Below are 20,664 nucleotides of genomic sequence, written 5' to 3'. Positions count from 1 at the left end.
TTTCTACACCTTACATTGGCCCAAAAAAAGAATGTGGATGCTAAAGGTTATGCACATACAAATGTATGAAATTTTATGAAAAAAGTTTTAATGACATGGCTTTTGGAATATACAAAAATAGCATTATTACTGTACCGTCAAATAGAAATTTCACTGTCACACTGTACGTTTGAATGTTGCATGAACAGTTGAAGCATTAAAGGGACAGTTCGCCCAAAAAATAAAGATATTTTTGATGGAATCCAAGAGCTTTCTGACCCAGCAAGGGAAATACTACATTTAATGTCCAGAAAGGTAGTAAGGACATTATTAAAATAGTCCATGTGACATCAGTAGTTCAACCGTCATGTCATGAATACTTTTTATGCACAAAGAAAACAAAAATAATGACTATTCAACAATTTCTTCCCTTCCATGTCAGTTCCACCTACCACGACGGATGCATGACTGACGAAAATAAATAGTTAAATAAAGTCATTATTTTTGTCCAAAAAGTATTCTTGTAGCTTCATAAAATTCAGGTTGAACCACTGATGTCACATGGACTGTTTTAATGATGTCTTTACTACCTTTCTGGGCCTTGCACGTGGTAGTGGTGTTGCTGTCTATGCAGTGTCAGAAAGCTCTCAGATTTCATCGAAAACATCTTAATTTGTGTAACGAAGATAGTTAAAGGTCTTACAGATTTAGAACGACATGAAAGTGAGCAATTAATGACAGAATGTTAATTATTGGGTGACTTTTATTGTTAAAGGGTATTACTTTGTTAAAGATATGCAATTCAGTTCTTAAGGGTAAATATTTCAACAAAATGCATGCCTTTAATTCTAGGACAGTTAGCAAGAGGCCCAGGTCTTTGTTTCTTTAATGTTTTCCTGAGACTAACACTTCTCAATGAGTGCCTTGTCTATGATTTACTGTACAGTAACCCGCTTGTGGGCTTTTTCAGTTTAATTAACATATTAAACAAGTTTCCCAGCCACTCAGGTTGTGGCTCATTTCAAAACATCCAATAGTACTCGTCTCCACAGTCAAACGTGACACAGTTTCCTTCTGAATTCAGCTCTCATATGAATGTTTTCCTGTCCACGATGGCTCGGACATTTCTCTCTCTCGTGTTAGGTGTTAAATGTTCAAGCAGAAGGGAACGTTTCCAGAGACTCTCAGCATGTTGGAGGTCTTGAGCAAACTGAACTTTCAGGACTCTGGTGTCTATGTTTATTTTACCATTTACCATTTTCATATGAGCCTCAAACAGAATCACTTCAGAAAACTATGAATATATATGAACCAGTGGTTCCAATGAATGGACCATAAAATCTGGGTGAGCGCTCAACTTTATTTTTAGTATTCTTTGAACAAAACATACCCGTTGTTAACGTTATTTACTTGAGTTTTTCTAAAACTGTAACACCAATGTTTACACCAAATTATAGAAATATAAAGCAAGATTTAAATGAAATATGTAAATTAATACTTTATTAAATTACAAAAGGTTCATGAATAAAAAAAAGCATAGTATTGCATTATTGCCACTTATTAAACATTTTCTAAATATGTCAATAACTTTGCAAGAAAAGTGTTTGCAGAGAACATTAATTTAAATAAGTAAAAATAAATAAAGTTAATGCTTAATCTATCCATAACAATGTGATTATTATTATTATTTTATTTTTTTTCAATTCAGAGCACCACTTGATGTTTGGATGGAGAAAACCAGATCAGAATCTGTTGAACAAACCAACACCATTAAAGTGTGATAAAGAGACTTCTGAATCAATATATATATATATATATATATATATATATATATATATATATATATTTACTCACCCTGTGATTCTGCAGTTATATGCTTGGACATACGACCCAGTGTATCTGATGTCACATCTAACAACATTATTGGAGAAATCAGACTCCTGCACCTGGAAACCTGGGTTCACGGTTACCTGTCAAAGGTTCACATACTTTCAAAAGGTGTTTCTAACTCGAAATACTGGAATGACTAACTGATAACTCACCTTTAGAATATAATCTCCAGGAGAAACATCTGTAATATCAATCCACTGACAGTCGATGTTGGCATGGTAGGTGTCGTAGCAGCCTGGGCCCAATCCCTGCTCCAAAACAGACCGTAGTTCTAAACCGGCTGATAAAATGACTTAATTGTAGAAAAATAAGAGTCACTTGATCCTCCAGACCTGTGTGTGAGCTGTGCATGCGTATCTTCTCCTCACACCTGGATCACAGCTGGTGTCCTCCAGACAGAAACTGGCTTTATGTCCCTCAGCCACCGTTCTGCCCGTGGAGGCGTCCAGGAGGTCGTAATTGCTGAAGGCATCCATGCTGTGATAATGTCTTTAGGACAAAAACAAAGTAATACAATCACTTTGTTATCAATATATTAATAGAAGAGTGTTTTTTTGTACTATACTAATTTCTGTTGTTAGCCATGCAAATGTTCGATCCCCGGGGTGGGTGTTCAAAAATGTATATTGTGAACTAATTTTAAGGCGCAAAGCATTTGAGAAATATGCAAGATGTCTGTTAAAGATCTGGAAAGCATCTGCTGTGTACAAACTTCTGATAGACGTCTTGAAGATCTCAGTTTTGCATGCATTCTAAATCATAAACATCTTAAAGATGTCTTCTAAACGTCTTTTTGACATCTGATAGGAAACGTCCTATAGATGTATTTCCGATAAGCAAACACTAAAAAATATGTCAAATAAACGAAGGCATGATGTACCTGGGCTTTCAGGGAATATATTTAGCATTATAGCTGCCTCCATAGTTATCATTCACAGTCACATTTTTAATAGATCTGTGATAAGTGGGGTGTTTCCGGAAATTTGGAAGCAGTCTAAAATTATACCTTTAGTGAAAGATGATAGATTAGGTCTCACTGAATCAAATTGTAGACCAATTAACATTTTACCTATATTGAGCAAAATATTTGAAAAGTTACTTTTTAATCAAATGATGCAGTACTTTGTATCAAATAATTTGCTCTCCAATTCACATCATGCTTATAAGCCAGGACACTCCACTAACACTGCATTGGTACAAATGGTAGACCAGTGGCTAACTTTTATGGATGACAAAAAGCTTGTGGGTGCTGTGCTGCTGGATTTCACAGCAGCTTTTGATGTTATTGACCATGACATTTTACTGTCTAAGCTTAAGTGCTATGGGTTTTCACATCAGTCTGTGTCCTTGATAGGCAGTTATCTCTCTGGTAGAAGTCAGCGGGTATTTTTCAACGGGAGCTTTTCTGATTGTAAACAGTTGTCATGTGGTATTCCTCAGGGCAGCTGTTTGGGTCCATTGTTGTTTTCTGTGTTTGTCAATGATTTGCCACATGCTGTTTCAAGAGCAGATGTTGTACTGTATGCAGATGATGCTACAATGTTTTATGCATCACCTACAATTACTGATATAAGTTGTACCTTGCAGAATGAACTTAATGCCATTACAAATTGGGTGAAACTTAATAAACTAGCTCTCAATATATCTAAAACTAAATTTATAGTCTTTGGTACTAAACGTATGCTTGAAAAGCCTTGCAACTTAAATCTAATTATTGATACATCTGTGGTAGAGCAGGTGAGTCAGACTAAACTCTTGGGTGTGAAGCTGGATAGTCAGCTCTCTTGGGCTGATCAGATTGACCACATTGTGTCTAAAATGGCCAAAGGCATTGCTTTTTCCCGGAGATGTTCAGTATATTGTCCACCATTAGTTATGAAAACAGTTGTCCAATCTTTAGTTCTGTCACATCTGGGGTACTGCCCAGTAATTTGGTCCAGTGCTGCACAGGGACATCTGAAAAAATTACAAATTGTTCAGAACAGAGCCGCAAGAGTAGCCCTTGGTTGCTCTTTTCGCTCCAGTGTGGATAAAATGCATACCTGTTTGGGCTGGCTAAAGGTGGAGGACAAACTTAATATAAGTCTTCTCTGTTATATGCACAATGCTCTATTTAAAAGCAATCCAAAATCTTTTGTAGATAAATTGGTTTTTAGTGGGAATTGTCACGCACATGTTACGCGTCAGGTGAGCTCAGGTGTGTTAGTGGTTCCATCCGCAAGGTCCAATTGTATGACAAGAACAGTTTTAGTTAGATCGTCATCTGCTTGGAATAAATTGGACTTAAGAACAAGGTATATATCCAACATATGTAATTTTAAGAAGACTCTAAAACAGATTATTATTAATAGCATTACACCAGTTAATTTGTGACTTATATAGGTACTGACATTTTCAAATGTTGTATGTGTGTGAATGTGTATATGTGGATAAATGTATACATGTGGTTATGTTATATGTAAGTTATATGTATATTATATTTGTGTATTTTTAATTGTACATACGTTTCAGCACATTATGGGCCCCAGGAAGACTAGCAACCACATTGTGGAAGCTAATGGGGACCCAAATAAATAAACAAATAAACAAATAAACAAATAGTTATCATTCTTGGTGTGAACTGGTAAAGAATAAATCAATACTTCTACCTTTCTGTAGAAACAAGGTGAATGCTGATAGGTGAGTGTTGTAGAAACCTACTGATGGCAGCTGTGCCATTCCCACTGATGATGTGGTTTCACCGGGAGAAAGTCTGCTGTGCCTTGATTTTTGACCCTTTGAGGAAATCTGAGAAGCACTCTGTAATCAAGGTCCCTCACTCTTGAGCTGTACGCCGAACTTTAGAAAAAAAAGGCAAATATTCTACTTAAAGCGGTTTAAATTCTCTACTGATGTTGTGGTTTGGTTCCCAAATGGAGTCAGTACCTGGAGAGGCAGTTCTCTTCGGCAGCACATCTTAATGTGTACATCTGAACTCTCTGGATATAAGATGCTGCTTGGATATAGTATGGATCGGGAATGAGATCAGGCAGACCTGGAAGATATTCTTAGAACTTAATAATTGGGCTCTTAATTAGTGCAATGATTAATAATAATAAAAGTGTGCGCCATTTAACAGTCCTTTGAACACTGATAGCACTCGTACGTCTGAAAAATGTCTGATAACTTCACCGCTGTGTACAAACAGTATGATCAGTTTTATCATATAAACAAACGTCAAATAGATGTCTCCGTGACGTATGTGTGCTATCAGGGAAGACGGTCAAGTGCTCTTTAAGTCATTGTAACTTGGACTTTGACTAAAAAGCTTAAAATGTTGTCTTACCGTTATGAAAATAGCTTGTACCATGACCCGTTTCTCTCTGAGGAGATCGATCGACACGTCCATGCGGGAGCAGGTTATAGTGAAAAGAGTTTATTTGAGGATTCACTGGTTCACCGCCAGTCATACCGTCACCTCGTCTTCTTCCCTCAGCCTGGAGAGGAGGATTTACTCTAGTTCTGTTGTTAACAGTTGCTGGAGGTGCAGCTGGACTGGTTCTTGTCGAAAGTTTAGATTTGTTAGCAGTTTTACCCCCAGTCAAAGTGGAAAGTTGAGGAAGTGGATTCTTCTGAGAACTGATAGTGGGTGGTTTTCCAGTAGCTGATGCTCGTTTTGGCACTGGTGTGCTGGTAACTAAATGATGGCGTCTTGAACTCCTTGAAGCTTCCAGTGTAGTTGTCCCATATTGGATGGGCTGGGGACGCAGTGCTTCGTCAGAAGAAAGTGCTGGTGCATGCAAAGGCATCTGGTTATTAATCCTCACGTGAGAAGTGTAACCAGACATCATGTAGGGTCTTGCATCCGTACCAAGACTGTCCTCTGGCACAGAGTTTGAATGCACCACATGCCCAACTCTGTGTATCTTAGTATTTGCAAGATGTCCCATGAAAATCCTGCTCGAGAATATTGGCATTTGTCTTGTCAGTAAAAACCTCGCATTCCGTTTTGCAGAAAAAGGTGTGAGATACTGAGAACCGGTGCTCAGTAAACTGTAAACCTGTCCATTAGTTTCCCACTTAACCCTGTGTCTCCAGGGTCCGTGGTGCTGTGTGATGCTCAAACACACCAGGATGCACAGGTGGATTGAGAAGAACACAATAAATGAATGTTTTGTCATTTTAAAATGATTCATATGCGAGCAGGATGCAAGTGCAAGTGCAGTACTTCAGGCTCCCAAAAGCTGTTAAATAAGCTCAGGTACAGATGAAGGCGGTATGTTAGGAGGCGTTTCTCTTTCCTTTTTCCTAATGAAGTTATAAATATACACCAACAGGCACACCTCACATTTACAAAATAACTAAATGTGGTGCCACTTTAATTACAAGGGCATAGTTATTTGACCAAAAAACACCAAGAAAATCCTGTAGCCTATTTGTTTTCTAGTTTTTCTTTATTGCAGATCATTGCATGTGATTGGTTTTACTGCTTGAGGGAGTGAGATTATTTCTATTGCATAAGGGTTATTACTGGTAATGTGAACAATATAGTTATTTCTTTACCAATAAATCTTAAATGATGTGAACTTCTCATTCATGCCATTTTCCCAAGAAAATCTGCACTATGAAATGTTTAATCCACTCAAATTCCCAATGACGACAATTGCTCATGATAGCAATGAATGGCTTCACTTTCCCTTTCCACTTATTTCATTGCACAAATATTCAAAGTGAATGTGTAGGCATTTGTCATATGAGAAAGGTACACTATTTAAAAGCACATAGGCACATTCAACGGTTTAAAACATGAGCTCAAGGTTTATTCAGGAACATGTCTAGACAATGTTTGTTTTCATGCAGGTTGAACGTCAGCATAGGCTTTATTGCACACAGAGATAAATAGCAGGGCTGAGCTGGAACTTGTGTTGGGAGTGGAAAGGATGATTATTTGATCATGGAGATTACTGAATGCATTTAAAAGTTGTTTTTGTACAAATAACCTATGGATTAACTGCAAGCTAATTTAGGAGAGAAAAAAAAAATATTCCCAGGAATGTTATTTTTAATTTCAAGACCATTAGAAGGGGAAAACCATGAACGTTAGTTAATGGTTACTTAATGGTCAAATGTCTTGTAGAAATTTAGCATTGACATTCAGCTCTTGTCTTGAAGTACACATTCACAGTATTTGACTGTTTTATAACTCTAAATTCAGCCTATTTACTCAATTAAAACGAAATGCTCACAGTGGACAACGTATACAAAAGGACTCATTTTTAAATAAGTATTATGATAAAAACTAGCATTTTCATTAAAAGTAAATAAAAAATTACATTGTAAAATAAATTGAAGATTAAAGCATGGTCTTTATGGGTGTAAAATGCAAAGACTGACAAATGTAAAGAAGTCAAAGCACAATGTTTATTGGTACACAGGTACAAAAACAATTCAGTTTTTTTTTGTGGTTAACAGACTATTTCCAATGAGTGCTTTGAAAGACAATGGCAAAAAAGTATTTAAAAAAGAATTAAAATATGGACACGGTCCAAAAAATGTAATGCAAGAAAGTTCCTCCACAAGTATTTAAGTTAGATTCTGGTCAAACTATTTACAAATCAGTTTGTTTAAAAACAAAAGGCCACTTCAAGTAAGATTGATATTTACAATATATTGTACAGATGATCAGTTGCAACCTCCCATTGCTGAAAGACAAAAAACAAAACAAGTTCATTTAATATGACACATAAACAAATATCATTATTCCAGTAAACATATGGATTTTCATTTTTATTTTTTACCTATAAACGATTCAGGAGTGTGTTGTGGATGTCTTCGTGAACCTGATTATAGATTTCATCTTTCGTTTTCAAGCCGTCCAAGTATTCTGTTAAAGTAGACATGACACCAAATGAGTATTTATCTAAAATAGTGTGGGTTTTAGTACAAAATCAAGTGTCTGAAGGACTGTACCGATTGGCAAACCACAGTTCTCCATGTCACTTCTGTGTCTCAGGTACATGGGCCACACGTGACCGTCAAAGAGCCCAGGAGGGTCGGGGACGGTGTATTGCCTGGTTCTGAAATAAATAATACAAAATTATTTCAGCTACTCGTATTTAGCACAAATCATGAGTGTAGGATTGAAATTCCACCACACCTTCTCCTTGACTTGCACTCCTCATATGGGATGGTTATGTAATATGATTTGTCAAAGAATTCCAGCAAAGGCCTGTTTGGATAAAAAGAAAAGATAAAAAGGTCATAACCTTAAAAAGAACACCATCTCTGAAACTACGAGTGAAGTTTTTTACTGATTACAGCACTTCTACATAGCCGGCTCAGAAATCAGCATGTGAAGTTGCATGTGCGCACCAATTGCTCAGTGCATCTTATCTACGCCAATGCAGAGCGTCACATGAACAGCATGTGTGCCCCGATGGTCCCTTCCTACAGATGCGTTGAGTACGTCACCAAACTTTCAAAGAAACTAATCTTTGCCATTGATGCAGTTCATCCCACCAAAAGTTAACCAGGTCACTCACTTGTAGTTGTAGAGCAGAAATCCTTCTACAATGAGTATGTGCACTTGGCTCTCAGGGTCGTCCATCTCTGTGGCTGGGGTCACCTGGATGCCGTGAGAACGGGCGAATTTGATTGGGTTTTCCATCCAGCCCTTGACAGTGTTCACCATGGCCTCCATATCCAAAGCTGTGATCACTACAAAAGCAGAACACCGGCTTTTAGCACAAGACTGAAACCCGAAAATGGAACATGAATTTTAATTTCACTTGTAGCAAAGCCACACAGAGAGAATGGGTTGAGAGGGAGTGTAAAATCTTTTATGGGAGGGCGATGCGTAGAATGAGGAGTTATTACTCTTCTACTGTTTATATTCTTACCATCCCACTGTTTAAAGCCATCCTCTCCGACTGCTATCAGATCCGGCGGCTGAAATAACAGTGACCAGTAAAACACTGCAGCAAATGCCGTCATGTCTATTTGAGCCAGACTGCTGATCTAGAATCAGGTCTCGGCCATCATAACCTGATGAATACAACTCGACAGATGGGAGGAAGCTGATTTTGGATGAGCACTTTTGAGTTCTCACATGTTATATACAGACCCTCATATCACAGCCTAATACAAGGTTTTTTTTTTTTAAAGTTACTTCTTTAGTCCATGCATGCAGTACTACAACAGGCAAGAACAGAAAGCTACCATTAAAATAGCACAAGAAATAAAATATATAATAATAAAAAGCCCAACCTATTATTGAAATACTAACCTAAAGATTAAAAGACTAGGGGGAAGAATGCAGCTAGATTTTTTTTATCTAAAGGAATCCTTTTTTTTTTTTTTGCCAAAACCAAAATAACTAGAAATATAAAATAAAAATATATTAAATATAGCTGAACTCACCTTGAAAAAGTCATCCTGGTGAACCACACAGCAGTTTGGTAAGGCTTTTATTAATCTGTTCGTCAGGGTGGTTTTACCACCATTAGTCACACTAAAAAAAATAAAAAAGGAAGGTTAAAAAGATAAACCCGAGCAGAAAGGAGTCAAAAGCACAACGACTGTATATATGTCATTTAAAAACCTATTTTAAGTTTGTTTAATCGTTTAACATTACATGAAAAATGTATTCAAGTAAAAATGGCGGGATGATCCTCAGTTCCTTTCTACCTTCAGCTGGCTTGTGACAACAAATTTATCCAGGTTTACATTGTTGTTAGTAATCCACGTGTTCAAAACAATAAACTACTTCATTATTAAATAAACTCTAAAAAATGTATTAAACACAGCAACTTTCGACGTCTTTTAAGTAACCATTTCTTTAATAGTTCGTCCTTTGTGGTGGCGAGGCACTCATTACAATCACTAAACATTAGATATGTTAACTCAACAAGAAAAAAAATATATTTAAAAACTGTTATACTTCATATAGAAAATAAAATTATTAGATGACTATATTAAGGCGCGAATGTCCGTTACAAAAACAAAGAAATGTCGGCGCCCTTACAATTTTAAATCTCCCGCTCAAAACCTTGTACGCTTCAAAGCTCGGAATTCTCTAAAAACCCATCCTCGTCATAAATGAGAAGAAAACACGGTAAGAAAGTAATACATTTCTACTTGTAACCTAATATATATATATTATCTTAATTTTAAAATGTTTAAAGCCACAAGGATGGACTGTAATTATAAAACTAATATTACTGTAAAAGCCACTTACCCCCCTATTCCAATGATGTGCTTCATTGTATCCGATTAAGGTTTTACAATGTAGACAGCGCAAAACGGCTAAAATAAAAACGTATGATTAAAACTTCCGCTTCTAGTTAAATTCTCAGTCGTGACTCCGTAGACACTCGTGCGATGTGAGAACAACAGAGTTGCACGTGGGGATATAACCAAAGTTAAACGTCACAGAAAAGAGGTGGCTTAAGTGCTAGGGAGCCAATCGCGGCTCACGGTGGAAAGAACATGCTGTGACTGTGAATTGTCACGAATTCCACGATTCAGACAGATAGGTACAAATTAGCAAGAAAAAAAAAGTTGTTAGGCTACATACTGGTGTGTGATGAGTTGATTTCCTTAAATAACTATAATAAGCCATTCAATGAATATTAAAATTAGCAAGACTAACAACAAAAGGAACATTTCCTGTAATATCAGTCAACATCCCTTACAAAAGATAACTGCAGTACATTCAAGTACAACTGCAGTGCAAAGTAGTATAACTGCAATACAATGAAGTATAACTGGAGATTTGCAGGATAATGAAGTATAACAACTGCAGTTCATTAAAGATCAACAGCAAACTGCAGTACAGTGAAGTGCAACTGTAAATTAGCAATATAGTGAATTACAGATACAGTAAAACTGCATTTCAGGTGTAAACTACAGTCTACATGCTCACAGCGTCCCAAACACAATGTATATTTATTTATATTTATATTTTCATGGTCTGACTATCAAGGTTGTTGGTATGGAGTTAAAGGTTATATATATATATCACAATCACATTGTGCGTGTATATTAGCACCCTTTGTTGTTTTCTCGTGGTATGTGATTAGGAGGTTAGGACACCGAAGCGGTAACACGTGGTATTGTGCAACACGTACCAAGTGCTGTGGTTACAGGCATGGCAAGTGTTTTTTTTTATTATTATTATTATTATTATAAATGTTTTTTTTTTTTTTTGTAGTATAGACTTCCTGTAAAATATTTATAAAAAAAAAATTTATCTGGAATATTTCACCCGCATAGATTAATAGCCCTCACGTGTGATCTTCCTCAGAAACAGTTTCCGGAAGAGAAGTTCATCAGGCGAGGAGCGTTGACTTTGTCGAGTCACCCAGTTTAGCAGTCAGTATAATGTCTAATGTCCTCATATATCTTTACTTATCATTTTAGAGAGATGATAAAAGACGGAGATCTTATTCAACTCCTCAAGTGAGAGGAAGGAGAACACAAAGAACTTAAGTCTGATAGAAAGGCAAAACTATTGGGTTAATGATGTTTTTACTACACTTTCACTTTAATAAAACATATTATAAAATCTTAAAATCTAATCTAATAAAACAATATCTCAATCCAGTGACAACCCTGTTTATAGATGCATTTAATTATATTATAACTCAGCAATTTGTTATAATTTGTTACTTTATTTCTGGAAATGCATTAAAGGTCACTCACATTCTAGTTAGCCACAAATGTAAACCTGATTTTAGATAGTATTTAAATGAGATTAATAACTCCAGCTACTTGTAGACACACAGTCCTATATGTTTCACACTGTGATGCAGCCTGCGTCGAAATCACCATTCTGTCACCTGATAGTGTTTGGGTTCCTTGCCCCTTTCGACTTTTGGCTTGCTTGTTTGTGAACACATAATATTCAGTAATATTATTGATCTGACTCCACTGACACTGAGAATAAGATGATGACGGCACAGTTTTTCTTGATGAGTCAGCATCGATTTCAACTCAACAATTACACTTTTTACTGTTTAGAGCTGCTTCTGAAAATAAAATATATGACAATATTAAGTACTGGATATACACAGAAATAGAATAAATCAGGTTTTTTTTTTTTATTATTCTGCCTCTGGCAAAATATCGGTGCTGGTATTGCTAGATCTCAGTGCTGCGTTTGACACTGTCGATCATAACATACTAATAGAGAGACTGGAAAACTGGGTCGGGCTTTCTGGGATGGTACTCAAATGGTTCAGGTCATACTTAAAACGGAGTGGCTATTATGTGAGTCTAAGAGAGCATAAATCTAAGTGGACGTCCATGACATGCGGAGTCCCACAAGGCTCAATTCTTGTACCCCTCTTGTTTAGCCTGTATATGCTTCCACTTAGTCAAATAATGAGAAAGAACCAAATTGCCTACCACAGCTATGCTGATGATACCCAGATTCACCTAGCCTTATCTCCAAATGACTACAGCCCCATTGACTCCCTCTGCCAATGCATTGATGAAATTAATAGTTGGAATTAATAGTCTCAAAAACATCGCAAGAATTAGATGTTTTGTTTCCAGTCAAGACTTGGAGAAACTTGTTCATGCCTTTATCACCAGCAGGGTGGACTATTGTAATGGGCTCCTCACTGGCCTTCCCAAAAAGACCATTAGACAGCTGCAGCTCATCCAGAACGCTGCTGCCAGGATTCTGACTAGAACCAGAAAATCTGAGCATGTCACACCAGTCCTCACCTCCTTACACTGGCTTCCAGTTACATTTAGGATTGATTTTAAAGTACTTTTACTCGTATATAATTCACTAAATGACCTAGGACCGAAATATATTTCAGATATGCTCACTGAATATAAACCTAACAGACCACTCAGATCACTAGGATCGAGTCAGTTAGAAATACCAAGGGTTCACACGAAACAAGGGGAGTCCGCCTTTAGTTATTATGCCTCCCGCAGTTGGAATCAGCTTCCAGAAGAGATCAGATGTGCTAAAACACTAGTCACATTTAAATCTAGACTCAAAACTCATCAGTTTAGCTGTGCATTTACTGAATGAGCACTGTGCAATGTCCGAACCGATTGCACTGTATTTTACGTATTCACTGCATTTTATGTAAAATAATTTACATTTTTAACTGTTTTAAATTCATTTTAAATAAGTCAATTTTTAAATCATTTCCAAAGCTTTAAAATTGCTTGTTTTTATTTTTGTATTATTTTTCTTCATTATTATTTTACTTTCTTTTATTAAGCACTTTGAATTACCATTGTGTACGAAATGTGCTATATAAATAAACTTGCCTTGCCTTGCTTATTCTAATAGTATATTTACATATAGCAGTGAAATATACATTATTATTTTTAATTCAAGGTTAGAATTTTGAATGAAAAATCAAAATGATTAAGAGGGCAAATAATTGTGGAGCACTCTGCAGAGTATTTAAACATGATTGTGTTTTTGCTTTTTTCCAGACATTAAGGAAATTAAACTTAAGATTTTAAGAAGAAACCTGCCTGAATAATGAGGAAAGAAATGTGCATGATTGTGTCATTTGTCTGTTATTTTTTGATTTCGGTCAAATATTTCATTCATATTGTCTTGCAAGCATGTTAACTGCCTTTTAAAGGGAATCAAATTAAAATTTTTATAAAAATTAGAATTTTGTTGACTGAAACTACATTATAGGCTACATATGTGTACATGCTTAATTTATGACTTAAGCTTCAAAACCTAACTAACCAACATATGCAGTTTTTTTCAGCAGGTTTGAGAGGGAAAGTCCCACATTTTGTTCCTAAATTTAAAAAGGAAATGTTTTTACTATGTGTTTCAGTGATGGGCGAAACGAAGCTTTTCAAAGCTTCGAATCAATTGAACCATATTGCTGCGCAAAATGATTCATTGTTTCGAAGCGTTCGAAACACCGCACTCTGGTGAAACCTGCTGGTCAAAAATGTGTAAATGCTACAAAACTCAGGCTTAAACATGCATAGAAACAGCTTTTAAAGCCCATAAAGAATGTTTTATTTAAAGTATGCTACATTAAATGTAATCAAAATAATAAAATACCATTAAATATGAAGTGTCTGCATGATATATGGTTTTTAATATTAAATGTATTATTAATTTGCTGGCTTGCTTTATTTGTTTTATATGCATCTTCTATATAGAGGCCAGTAAGAGATTATTTCTTACTAATCATTCTTTTAATTACACAAATGACTCGTTAAAATGTTTAAAAATTTATGAAACTGACCTGAGATCAGGTGAAAACTATAGACGCTGTTTCAATGTTTCGCCGCTCTAATGATTCGAAACAGTGATGACGTAACGAAGCCTAGTTTGCTGAAATCACGTGACTTACCCAATTTGATACGCGCTCATAGCCACTGATTCGAAACAAAATATTCAAAAAAAGATTCGATTCCTCATGAAGCAGGGTTTTTCATTCATAAATTAGCTTTCAGAACATATCAGTAAGTCAGATATATAGCCTACAGTGCTGGGTAGATTACTTACCAATTTTAGTCTGTTAATGATTCCAATGTACATGACAAAAATGTTATTTAGTAACATAATCCCTTACATTACACATTTTAGATAATCAGACTGCTTTTTGATTACTATTAGATTACTATTTTTGAACTTGTTCATCACATTTATTTTATAAGGATAATTGTGTACCATTTTGATATAAACATACAAAAAGAAAAAAGATTCCATTCATTGTAATTAACATTAAACATTACATTATGTCAAGGTTTCTCTAATGAGTTCATGTAGTAACTGCAGGGGGTTCATGAAAATCATAAAAACTTTAATAACTGCAAAATAAAACACTTACTAAAATATGATTCGGTCATTCAGATTACATGTAACCGGTTACTATTCAGCACTGGATATAGGCTAAAGATCAAGAAAAGACGAAAGCAAATCAATACTGTAGTCATACCTATAGCAGAATGTTTAATTTTGAGCCATATTCATAGCAAACATAAGGCAACATAAAAGTACTGCTAATGTCTAAATGTTTTCAGAGATGACTGGTACGTATCATTTACAAAAGCTGGTCATGAAACAGGTGAAAGCATTCAAAAAAACTGGATTCCAGAGAAACATAATCAGCAAAATGGAAAACGGTTTCGTTCGATTTGGGCGCATACACACAGAGAAGCACAGAGATGCTTGGAAATCAACATGCACCGCCAATCGAATCCTGAACGGACACCCGTCAGTTAAAGGCAGATTATAAGACATTCTCAAGGGTCAGAAAGCAGGGATAGAGCGATAACTGCAAAGAGGCTACAGTGCACGATGGTCATCCTGCTACCGCAAACAGCCACATTTCTGTTCGTAGCGCCATCTGTTGGTGGATTTGGAGATGCTTTTTTAAAATTGTGCCTTTGCAGATGAAAGCGAGAGCAGCTGGTCTTCTCACCCTCCAACTTTTGCTTAAAGTTTCCGCTTTGTTGCTGATCTGAGACCAGCTTCGAGTCGTCTGAAATGTGTATTAATATATAATTTGGGAATATGAAAAATGGTCCAAGATCAGCAACAACAACAACAACAACAACAAAACATTTAAAGCTGGTGCGCTTAGAGTCCGGGTTCTTCAATCGCTGTTGTCCTGGAGGCAGAGAGTTGTTCAGTTATTTAATGCAGAATAAACGAAAACATGTATAATAATGCGTTTCGTTGGTTTGCTCACCTCTCGGGGTTGATTGGTTTCTGTTGCTGCTGCTCTTTCTGTTCTTGCTCTATTCTACAAAGAGAAGAGCATTCTGGGTAAACTGGGAGATTCTGGTCTCTTCAAGAATTATCTAATAAGTGTCAAATAAGCCAATTTTGAGGAGTTTGTTGATTACCTCTCTTTTCTAGCGTTCGTTCTTTCCTCTTCAAATCTGCAGAAAAGAATTTGATCTTAAAAACTGGCGTCAGATTATAATTTTGTGTAAAATATGTTTGAAATCTTCTTACTGTAAGACACACTCGGGGATCTGGATATGATCCATAGGGACAATCTTTTCCAGCTCTTCCAGACTGTGCACATAACGGATCTTATTCATGAACTTCACGCTGTAGACAGAGGATTAAAGATCATTGATGAGTATGTCTGAACCTTGCATAATGAAACAAATAAAGTTATGTTATCTTCAGATTAATTGACCAATATTTTAGCCTTTTCAGTGACTCTAATCAATTTCAAATCCTGTTGAATGATATGTTTTTACCTGATGAAGGGTTTGGAAATTGCGATGACTGTGCGGATGAACCAGGACGGGTGAGTGATGATCAGAGATTTCAGGTTTTTCCTCAGTCTGAGGATGAAGATTAAAGATGTTTGTCTCAATTTCTTCAAATCCACTTTGCATTAAACTGATGACAATGTCCATACCTTCTGTCGATCATCTGATAGCACTTCTTGAGCCAGCTAATGCCAGGCATCTTGTTCCTCGGCGTTCCTCCGTTCATGAAGATGATCAGGTAATCCTCAGCCACCAGCATCTCCAGACTGCTCACCACGTACCTGAGGAACACACCGTGTGAATATTAGAAGAGTAGCCAAATAAGAAAATCACAAGTCAAGTATTTCCATTTCCTCACAGAAAGAGGTTTTCCATCAGGTAATGGTAATCTGGGCAGCTGCTGTCAGGAAGGTAGCAAGCCGTGAACACAATGATGGCGTTCAATCCTTCGCCATAGTACCCTAAAGAACAGAGAAGAAGCGACTTCAGGACACTGCAGAGATTATATAAACTGCTTGATTCTGAAGCGTGACGTACCTCCGTGTGATATGACACGCAGATAGGGCCGTATGACCTGCATATCAATCCGATGCTCCTGTTCACCAATGATCACGGTTCTCCACAGACGCCCGTTGACACCCGTCCCGTCCACACCTTCTCCATCAGCATCGCTGTCAGCTGGAGGGGCTTTGGCCGAGGCGATGGGTGTATCATCTGAAAGCCATGGACCAATGAATGGAATGGAATCATATCTATCTATCTTTTTCCTGAGTCGTGAAGAACAGTATGTTCTTACCCTCCCACTCCAGGTCATTGCCATTGGTTATGAACTCCAGTGAGTCCGTGTCATCGGGCGTCTCAATATCATCCACGTTAATATCCAGATCATCCGGCGTATCCAGGAAGTCATCGGAGAGCAAGGACCCTTCGCTTTGGTCCAACGACAAGTTCATATCCGGGGCCACCAGCGTGCGCCGCTTCCGGTGAGCTCCGCCCACTCCGGCTCCACCAATGAGGAGAGAGTTTGGGGGAGCTGAGCCAATAAAGATAAAGGAGCATGACGGAGTGCAAATTAATCATTTAAGATGAAGATTTGTGTATGAATCCAAGTCACTTACAAGTTCTCCCCTCGTTCAGGGCGCAGGAAGAGTCCATGTCACCCTCCGCAGGAAGTGGCCTAGTGAGGACAATTTTCGAAATTCATTTTAAATACAGATTTATGTAAGCGCAAATGGAGTTTTAAAGGGATGCTCTACCCCAAAATGAAAATGTTGTCATTAGTCACATACCCCCAAGCCTGTAAAAGCCTAATTCGTCTTTGGAACACAATTTAAGATGTTTTGGATGAAAACCGGGAGGCTTGTGACTGTCCCATTGACTGGCAAGTAAATTTCATACTTTTCTGGACCTTGACAGTGTAAGTTGCTTGGCAGTCAATGGGACAGTCACAAGCCTCCCGGTTTTCATCCAAGATATCTTAAATTGGGTTCCGAAGGGTTTGGAACAACATGGGGGTAAATGATTAATGACAAATTTTCCATTATAGGGTGGAGTATCCATTTAAGTAAAGAAAGTCCTACATTTTGGGAACAAAATGAGGAAGAGTTAAAAAGACAAAATTGTAATTCTTGGGTTAACTGCTTCTTTAAGACCAGAGCATATTGTGATATGCTAATTAGGGAGTATAGGCCCTTGGGGTCGGTGCACACGCAGCTGATAAATAGAGGGGGGTTGTCAGAGCCGGCGGGGTTCACAGCTGCCGCTTTTGTGCTAAAAGACGATTTAATGAAACGCACATTTTAGACGACAATGACAAACCAGAAGACTTGAGAAAGACAGTGATGAGCATCAAAAACTATATGAATCAGAGTCTTAATTTGATACGCTGTTATTTATAACAACATTAGATCCCCTGTGGAGATTCATCGGATTTCTGTTTTTTCCAATAGGTGTTTGGAAATTAACAGTAATTCGGCATTATTAAACATTTTAATCAACATAAACCTAATAAAATGAATGGTTTTAGTACAAACAAACCTGAAAACGCACCATCAAAGCTGCTCTCGCTTAACTCACCTGCTGCGTGAGACAAACTAGGTTTCTGGCTGATTTCTGATTCTGCGAGTTCTTATTCCAAGCTAGCGTGAAATCTCATGGTCCTAACGCTGTTTAGTATTTCTAAAGCATCATTCTGTCGTGTGATGCTGGAGCTGCTCCTCTAAGCCTGACCTGCCTCCATTTTCCTGGTGATGCTGCTTGTGTTGTTGGCAGCTCGCTGCGTCACATGACGTCGTGGCTGCTTTCCATGTAAGGAGAGATCTGCACCTGCTCCCGTCTCCATTCAGCATCTCACTCAGGATTCGCTCAAGACATTATGCTTTTTTTAACCCCCTTTTTTAAGGCCTGTATCCATTTGTATGCCCAGTATAGCCTTCAAACAAGTTTGCTTTCTTTTCTTTTTTGGGGGGAATTTCTTGCATTCAATTCAAACTGGAATAATTCATCAATATTTTAATGCATCAAATGTCCAGTTTCTTTAAATTCCTTGCAAAGTCATATGATGTATATTATATCACAATTTAAATGCATTTTGAAATTTAAGTCAGAAAATGTAACAGTTTAACCATTCAAAACCAAATCATAAATGTCTAAGTATATTTGTCGTAAGCGTAAAAGAAACCATATATGTTTACATTGGAAAATCATCGTCCAGCCATTCGTCTCTCGCCTCTATGATCTCCATCAGTGGGCCGAAGTCAACGCTGCTCACCATGCTTAAGAAACCTGCACCTGAAAAATGAATTTTTAGTGTGCTATGAATTAATGGAAAAAACTTTTTAATCCCTCTTTTAATCCCTGGCTGAAGTGGCCTAAAATAATTCCCTTTAGTTTACCTTTGAATTGTCTTTTTGATTTAGGACTATTGTTGTCTGAACACTGGTAGAAATATAAACAAGACATCAACAGGATTATAATACTTAATTAATAAAATAAAAAATATAAAAATTATAAAATAAATGTTAACTGGAATAAATTTGATAAAATATAAAATAATTATAATAAATGAATTAATAATTATATAAACTAAAACATTATATATATATATATATACATTATATATATATATATATATATATATATATATATATATATATATATATATATATATATATATAATTATTATTATTATTATTAATTTTTTTTTTACTAGTTGCCAAGGCAGCATTTTTATTTTACTTAAGTTTAACTTGATGTACTTAATTGACTAAAATAAAAATAAATAACTATATAAACATATTGTAAATAAAACAAAAAATAACAAAAGCACACAACAAAATTACTACATTTAACACAATTTATTTAAAATATGGCAAATGTAATAAATAAAAATCTAAATATGAAAAAAAATTAATAGGACCTCAGTGATACAATAAAACTGTTTTCTTTGGAGTCTCAATGTTATATTTCATTTTAAATTCTATATTAAATTGAAATTTCATTGTGGTGTGGCTTAAAAGCACTATCCACTATATTTCTTCACAATTCGTTCAACCAATGCATCCTGTTTAAAACTTTTTAATAAAGAAGAACATTTTAAGAAAATCTTGCTAAATTCAGTCTATGATAGATTAAATTAAGAACATTTGATAAGTAAGCCGTTCGTACTCACATCAGATCAGATTATTCCTGGTGAACTGAGTATTTTTCCTCTTCATCCAGAGCAGAACGCAGGTGTTGATGCAGGTGCTGCAGGAGAAACACAAGCCTCCTCTGTTCACTGTGAGGGAAAGAGAAAACTACGCTCACTCTACAGGTCACAAACAGGCACGTTGACACTGAATTCAGCTGATCATGTTTCCAGAAGCAAGTATATACTGCTATTTAAATCCTAACATTACTAGTAAGGATGCTTGAGGAATATCAGCGATGCTTTGTCATAATGCTTCTCCTCCTGAATGCTGGTGGTCCAGACTCAGAATGAATAGCGCATCTGTTTTTTAGGCACTTCCACATCCTCTGAGCACTGGAACAACAGAGCCTTTGAAATCCCACATCTTACACATTATCAACCCACAGGTGGCGCTAATTTGCAAAGACATTCTGGTCATTTTGAGTGGATGAGACTTTTATTTCGAGTTATTTATGGTTTTGTTACAAAATATCTGTAATCCACATGGGCAGATTTAGTTGATTACTAACTTAAATTTTATGTTACATTATTATATGTTTAATTTGTAGCTTTTTATATAAATAATTTATATATATTTAATACATTTTTTAGAATGTTTTTTATATTTAAAATATTTGTACGTATATGTATATATATATATATATATATATATATATATATATATATATATATATATATCGTGCATTTAAAATTATATATGAAATGTACACATTATTATGTATTATATCAAATATGGTATAAGTATGTGGAAATATATTGGGTTATAGTAATGATATTGTAATATAATATTCGAAAATGGTAAACAATTTTTAAATGTTATATGTTACTTTCTGTTTTATATATATGTATTCAAAAGCTGTTCCAAATTATTCACCAAAACAATG

General features: G+C 36.1%; 3 protein-coding genes across 5 annotated transcripts; all 3 read right to left on the bottom strand.

Annotated features, from left to right (window-relative positions):
- Positions 1-1,829: 1,829 nt before the first annotated feature.
- Positions 1,830-7,096, bottom strand: loxl5a (lysyl oxidase-like 5a). The gene is made up of 6 exons (XM_052538809.1): positions 5,195-7,096; positions 4,795-4,903; positions 4,570-4,707; positions 2,202-2,358; positions 2,022-2,117; positions 1,830-1,949 (listed from the first exon to the last, which is right to left on the bottom strand). The coding sequence occupies exons 1-6, from the start codon at positions 6,042-6,044 to the stop codon at positions 1,830-1,832; spliced, it is 1,470 nt and encodes a 489-aa protein (XP_052394769.1). The 5' UTR covers positions 6,045-7,096.
- Positions 7,097-7,249: 153 nt separating this feature from the next.
- LOC127942830 (nicotinamide riboside kinase 2) lies at positions 7,250-10,255 on the bottom strand. Of its 2 annotated transcripts, XM_052538807.1 has the most exons (8): positions 10,085-10,255; positions 9,268-9,358; positions 8,748-8,796; positions 8,391-8,565; positions 8,006-8,077; positions 7,819-7,925; positions 7,647-7,732; positions 7,250-7,550 (listed from the first exon to the last, which is right to left on the bottom strand). In XM_052538807.1, the coding sequence occupies exons 1-7, from the start codon at positions 10,108-10,110 to the stop codon at positions 7,647-7,649; spliced, it is 606 nt and encodes a 201-aa protein (XP_052394767.1). In that variant the 5' UTR covers positions 10,111-10,255; the 3' UTR covers positions 7,250-7,550. The 2 variants fall into 2 exon arrangements, with proteins under 2 accessions (XP_052394767.1, XP_052394768.1); XM_052538808.1 differs by lacking the exon at positions 8,748-8,796 and having other exon boundaries at positions 10,085-10,143.
- Positions 10,256-14,781: 4,526 nt separating this feature from the next.
- Positions 14,782-20,032, bottom strand: atcaya (ATCAY kinesin light chain interacting caytaxin a). Of its 2 annotated transcripts, XM_052538805.1 has the most exons (12): positions 19,760-20,032; positions 18,783-18,879; positions 17,208-17,266; positions 16,886-17,122; positions 16,627-16,803; positions 16,448-16,550; positions 16,239-16,370; positions 16,075-16,161; positions 15,821-15,919; positions 15,709-15,744; positions 15,552-15,605; positions 14,782-15,470 (listed from the first exon to the last, which is right to left on the bottom strand). In XM_052538805.1, exons 2-12 carry the CDS (start codon positions 18,860-18,862, stop codon positions 15,440-15,442), a joined length of 1,095 nt encoding a protein of 364 aa, XP_052394765.1. In that variant the 5' UTR covers positions 18,863-18,879; positions 19,760-20,032; the 3' UTR covers positions 14,782-15,439. The 2 variants fall into 2 exon arrangements, with proteins under 2 accessions (XP_052394765.1, XP_052394766.1); XM_052538806.1 differs by lacking the exons at positions 18,783-18,879; positions 19,760-20,032 and adding an exon at positions 18,166-18,369.
- Between the last annotated feature and the right edge of the window lie 632 nt (positions 20,033-20,664).

This window comes from Carassius gibelio, chromosome A22 (genome assembly GCF_023724105.1).
Source record: "Carassius gibelio isolate Cgi1373 ecotype wild population from Czech Republic chromosome A22, carGib1.2-hapl.c, whole genome shotgun sequence".
Lineage (NCBI taxonomy): Eukaryota > Metazoa > Chordata > Actinopteri > Cypriniformes > Cyprinidae > Carassius > Carassius gibelio.
This window is presented reverse-complemented; position numbering and strand designations above follow the sequence as displayed.

Coding starts and splice junctions, on each gene's coding strand:
- loxl5a (XM_052538809.1), bottom strand. CDS start 6,044: ATGAATCATTTTAAAATGACAAAACATTCATTTATTGTGTTCTTCTCA. Junction 4,708..4,794: donor GAAGAGAACTGCCTCTCCAG/GTACTGACTCCA, acceptor TTTTTTCTAAAG/TTCGGCGTACAGCTCAAGAG. Junction 2,359..4,569: donor GAATGGCACAGCTGCCATCA/GTAGGTTTCTAC, acceptor TTTGTCCTAAAG/ACATTATCACAGCATGGATG.
- LOC127942830 (XM_052538807.1), bottom strand. CDS start 10,110: ATGAAGCACATCATTGGAATAGGGGG. Junction 8,078..8,390: donor TTTCTGCTCTACAACTACAA/GTGAGTGACCTG, acceptor TTATCCAAACAG/GCCTTTGCTGGAATTCTTTG. Junction 7,733..7,818: donor GAACTGTGGTTTGCCAATCG/GTACAGTCCTTC, acceptor CTACTTTAACAG/AATACTTGGACGGCTTGAAA.
- atcaya (XM_052538805.1), bottom strand. CDS start 18,862: ATGGTGAGCAGCGTTGACTTCGGCCCACTGATGGAGATCATAGAGGCG. Junction 15,920..16,074: donor ATTTCCAAACCCTTCATCAG/GTAAAAACATAT, acceptor CTCTGTCTACAG/CGTGAAGTTCATGAATAAGA. Junction 15,745..15,820: donor ATCCCCGAGTGTGTCTTACA/GTAAGAAGATTT, acceptor TCTTTTCTGCAG/ATTTGAAGAGGAAAGAACGA.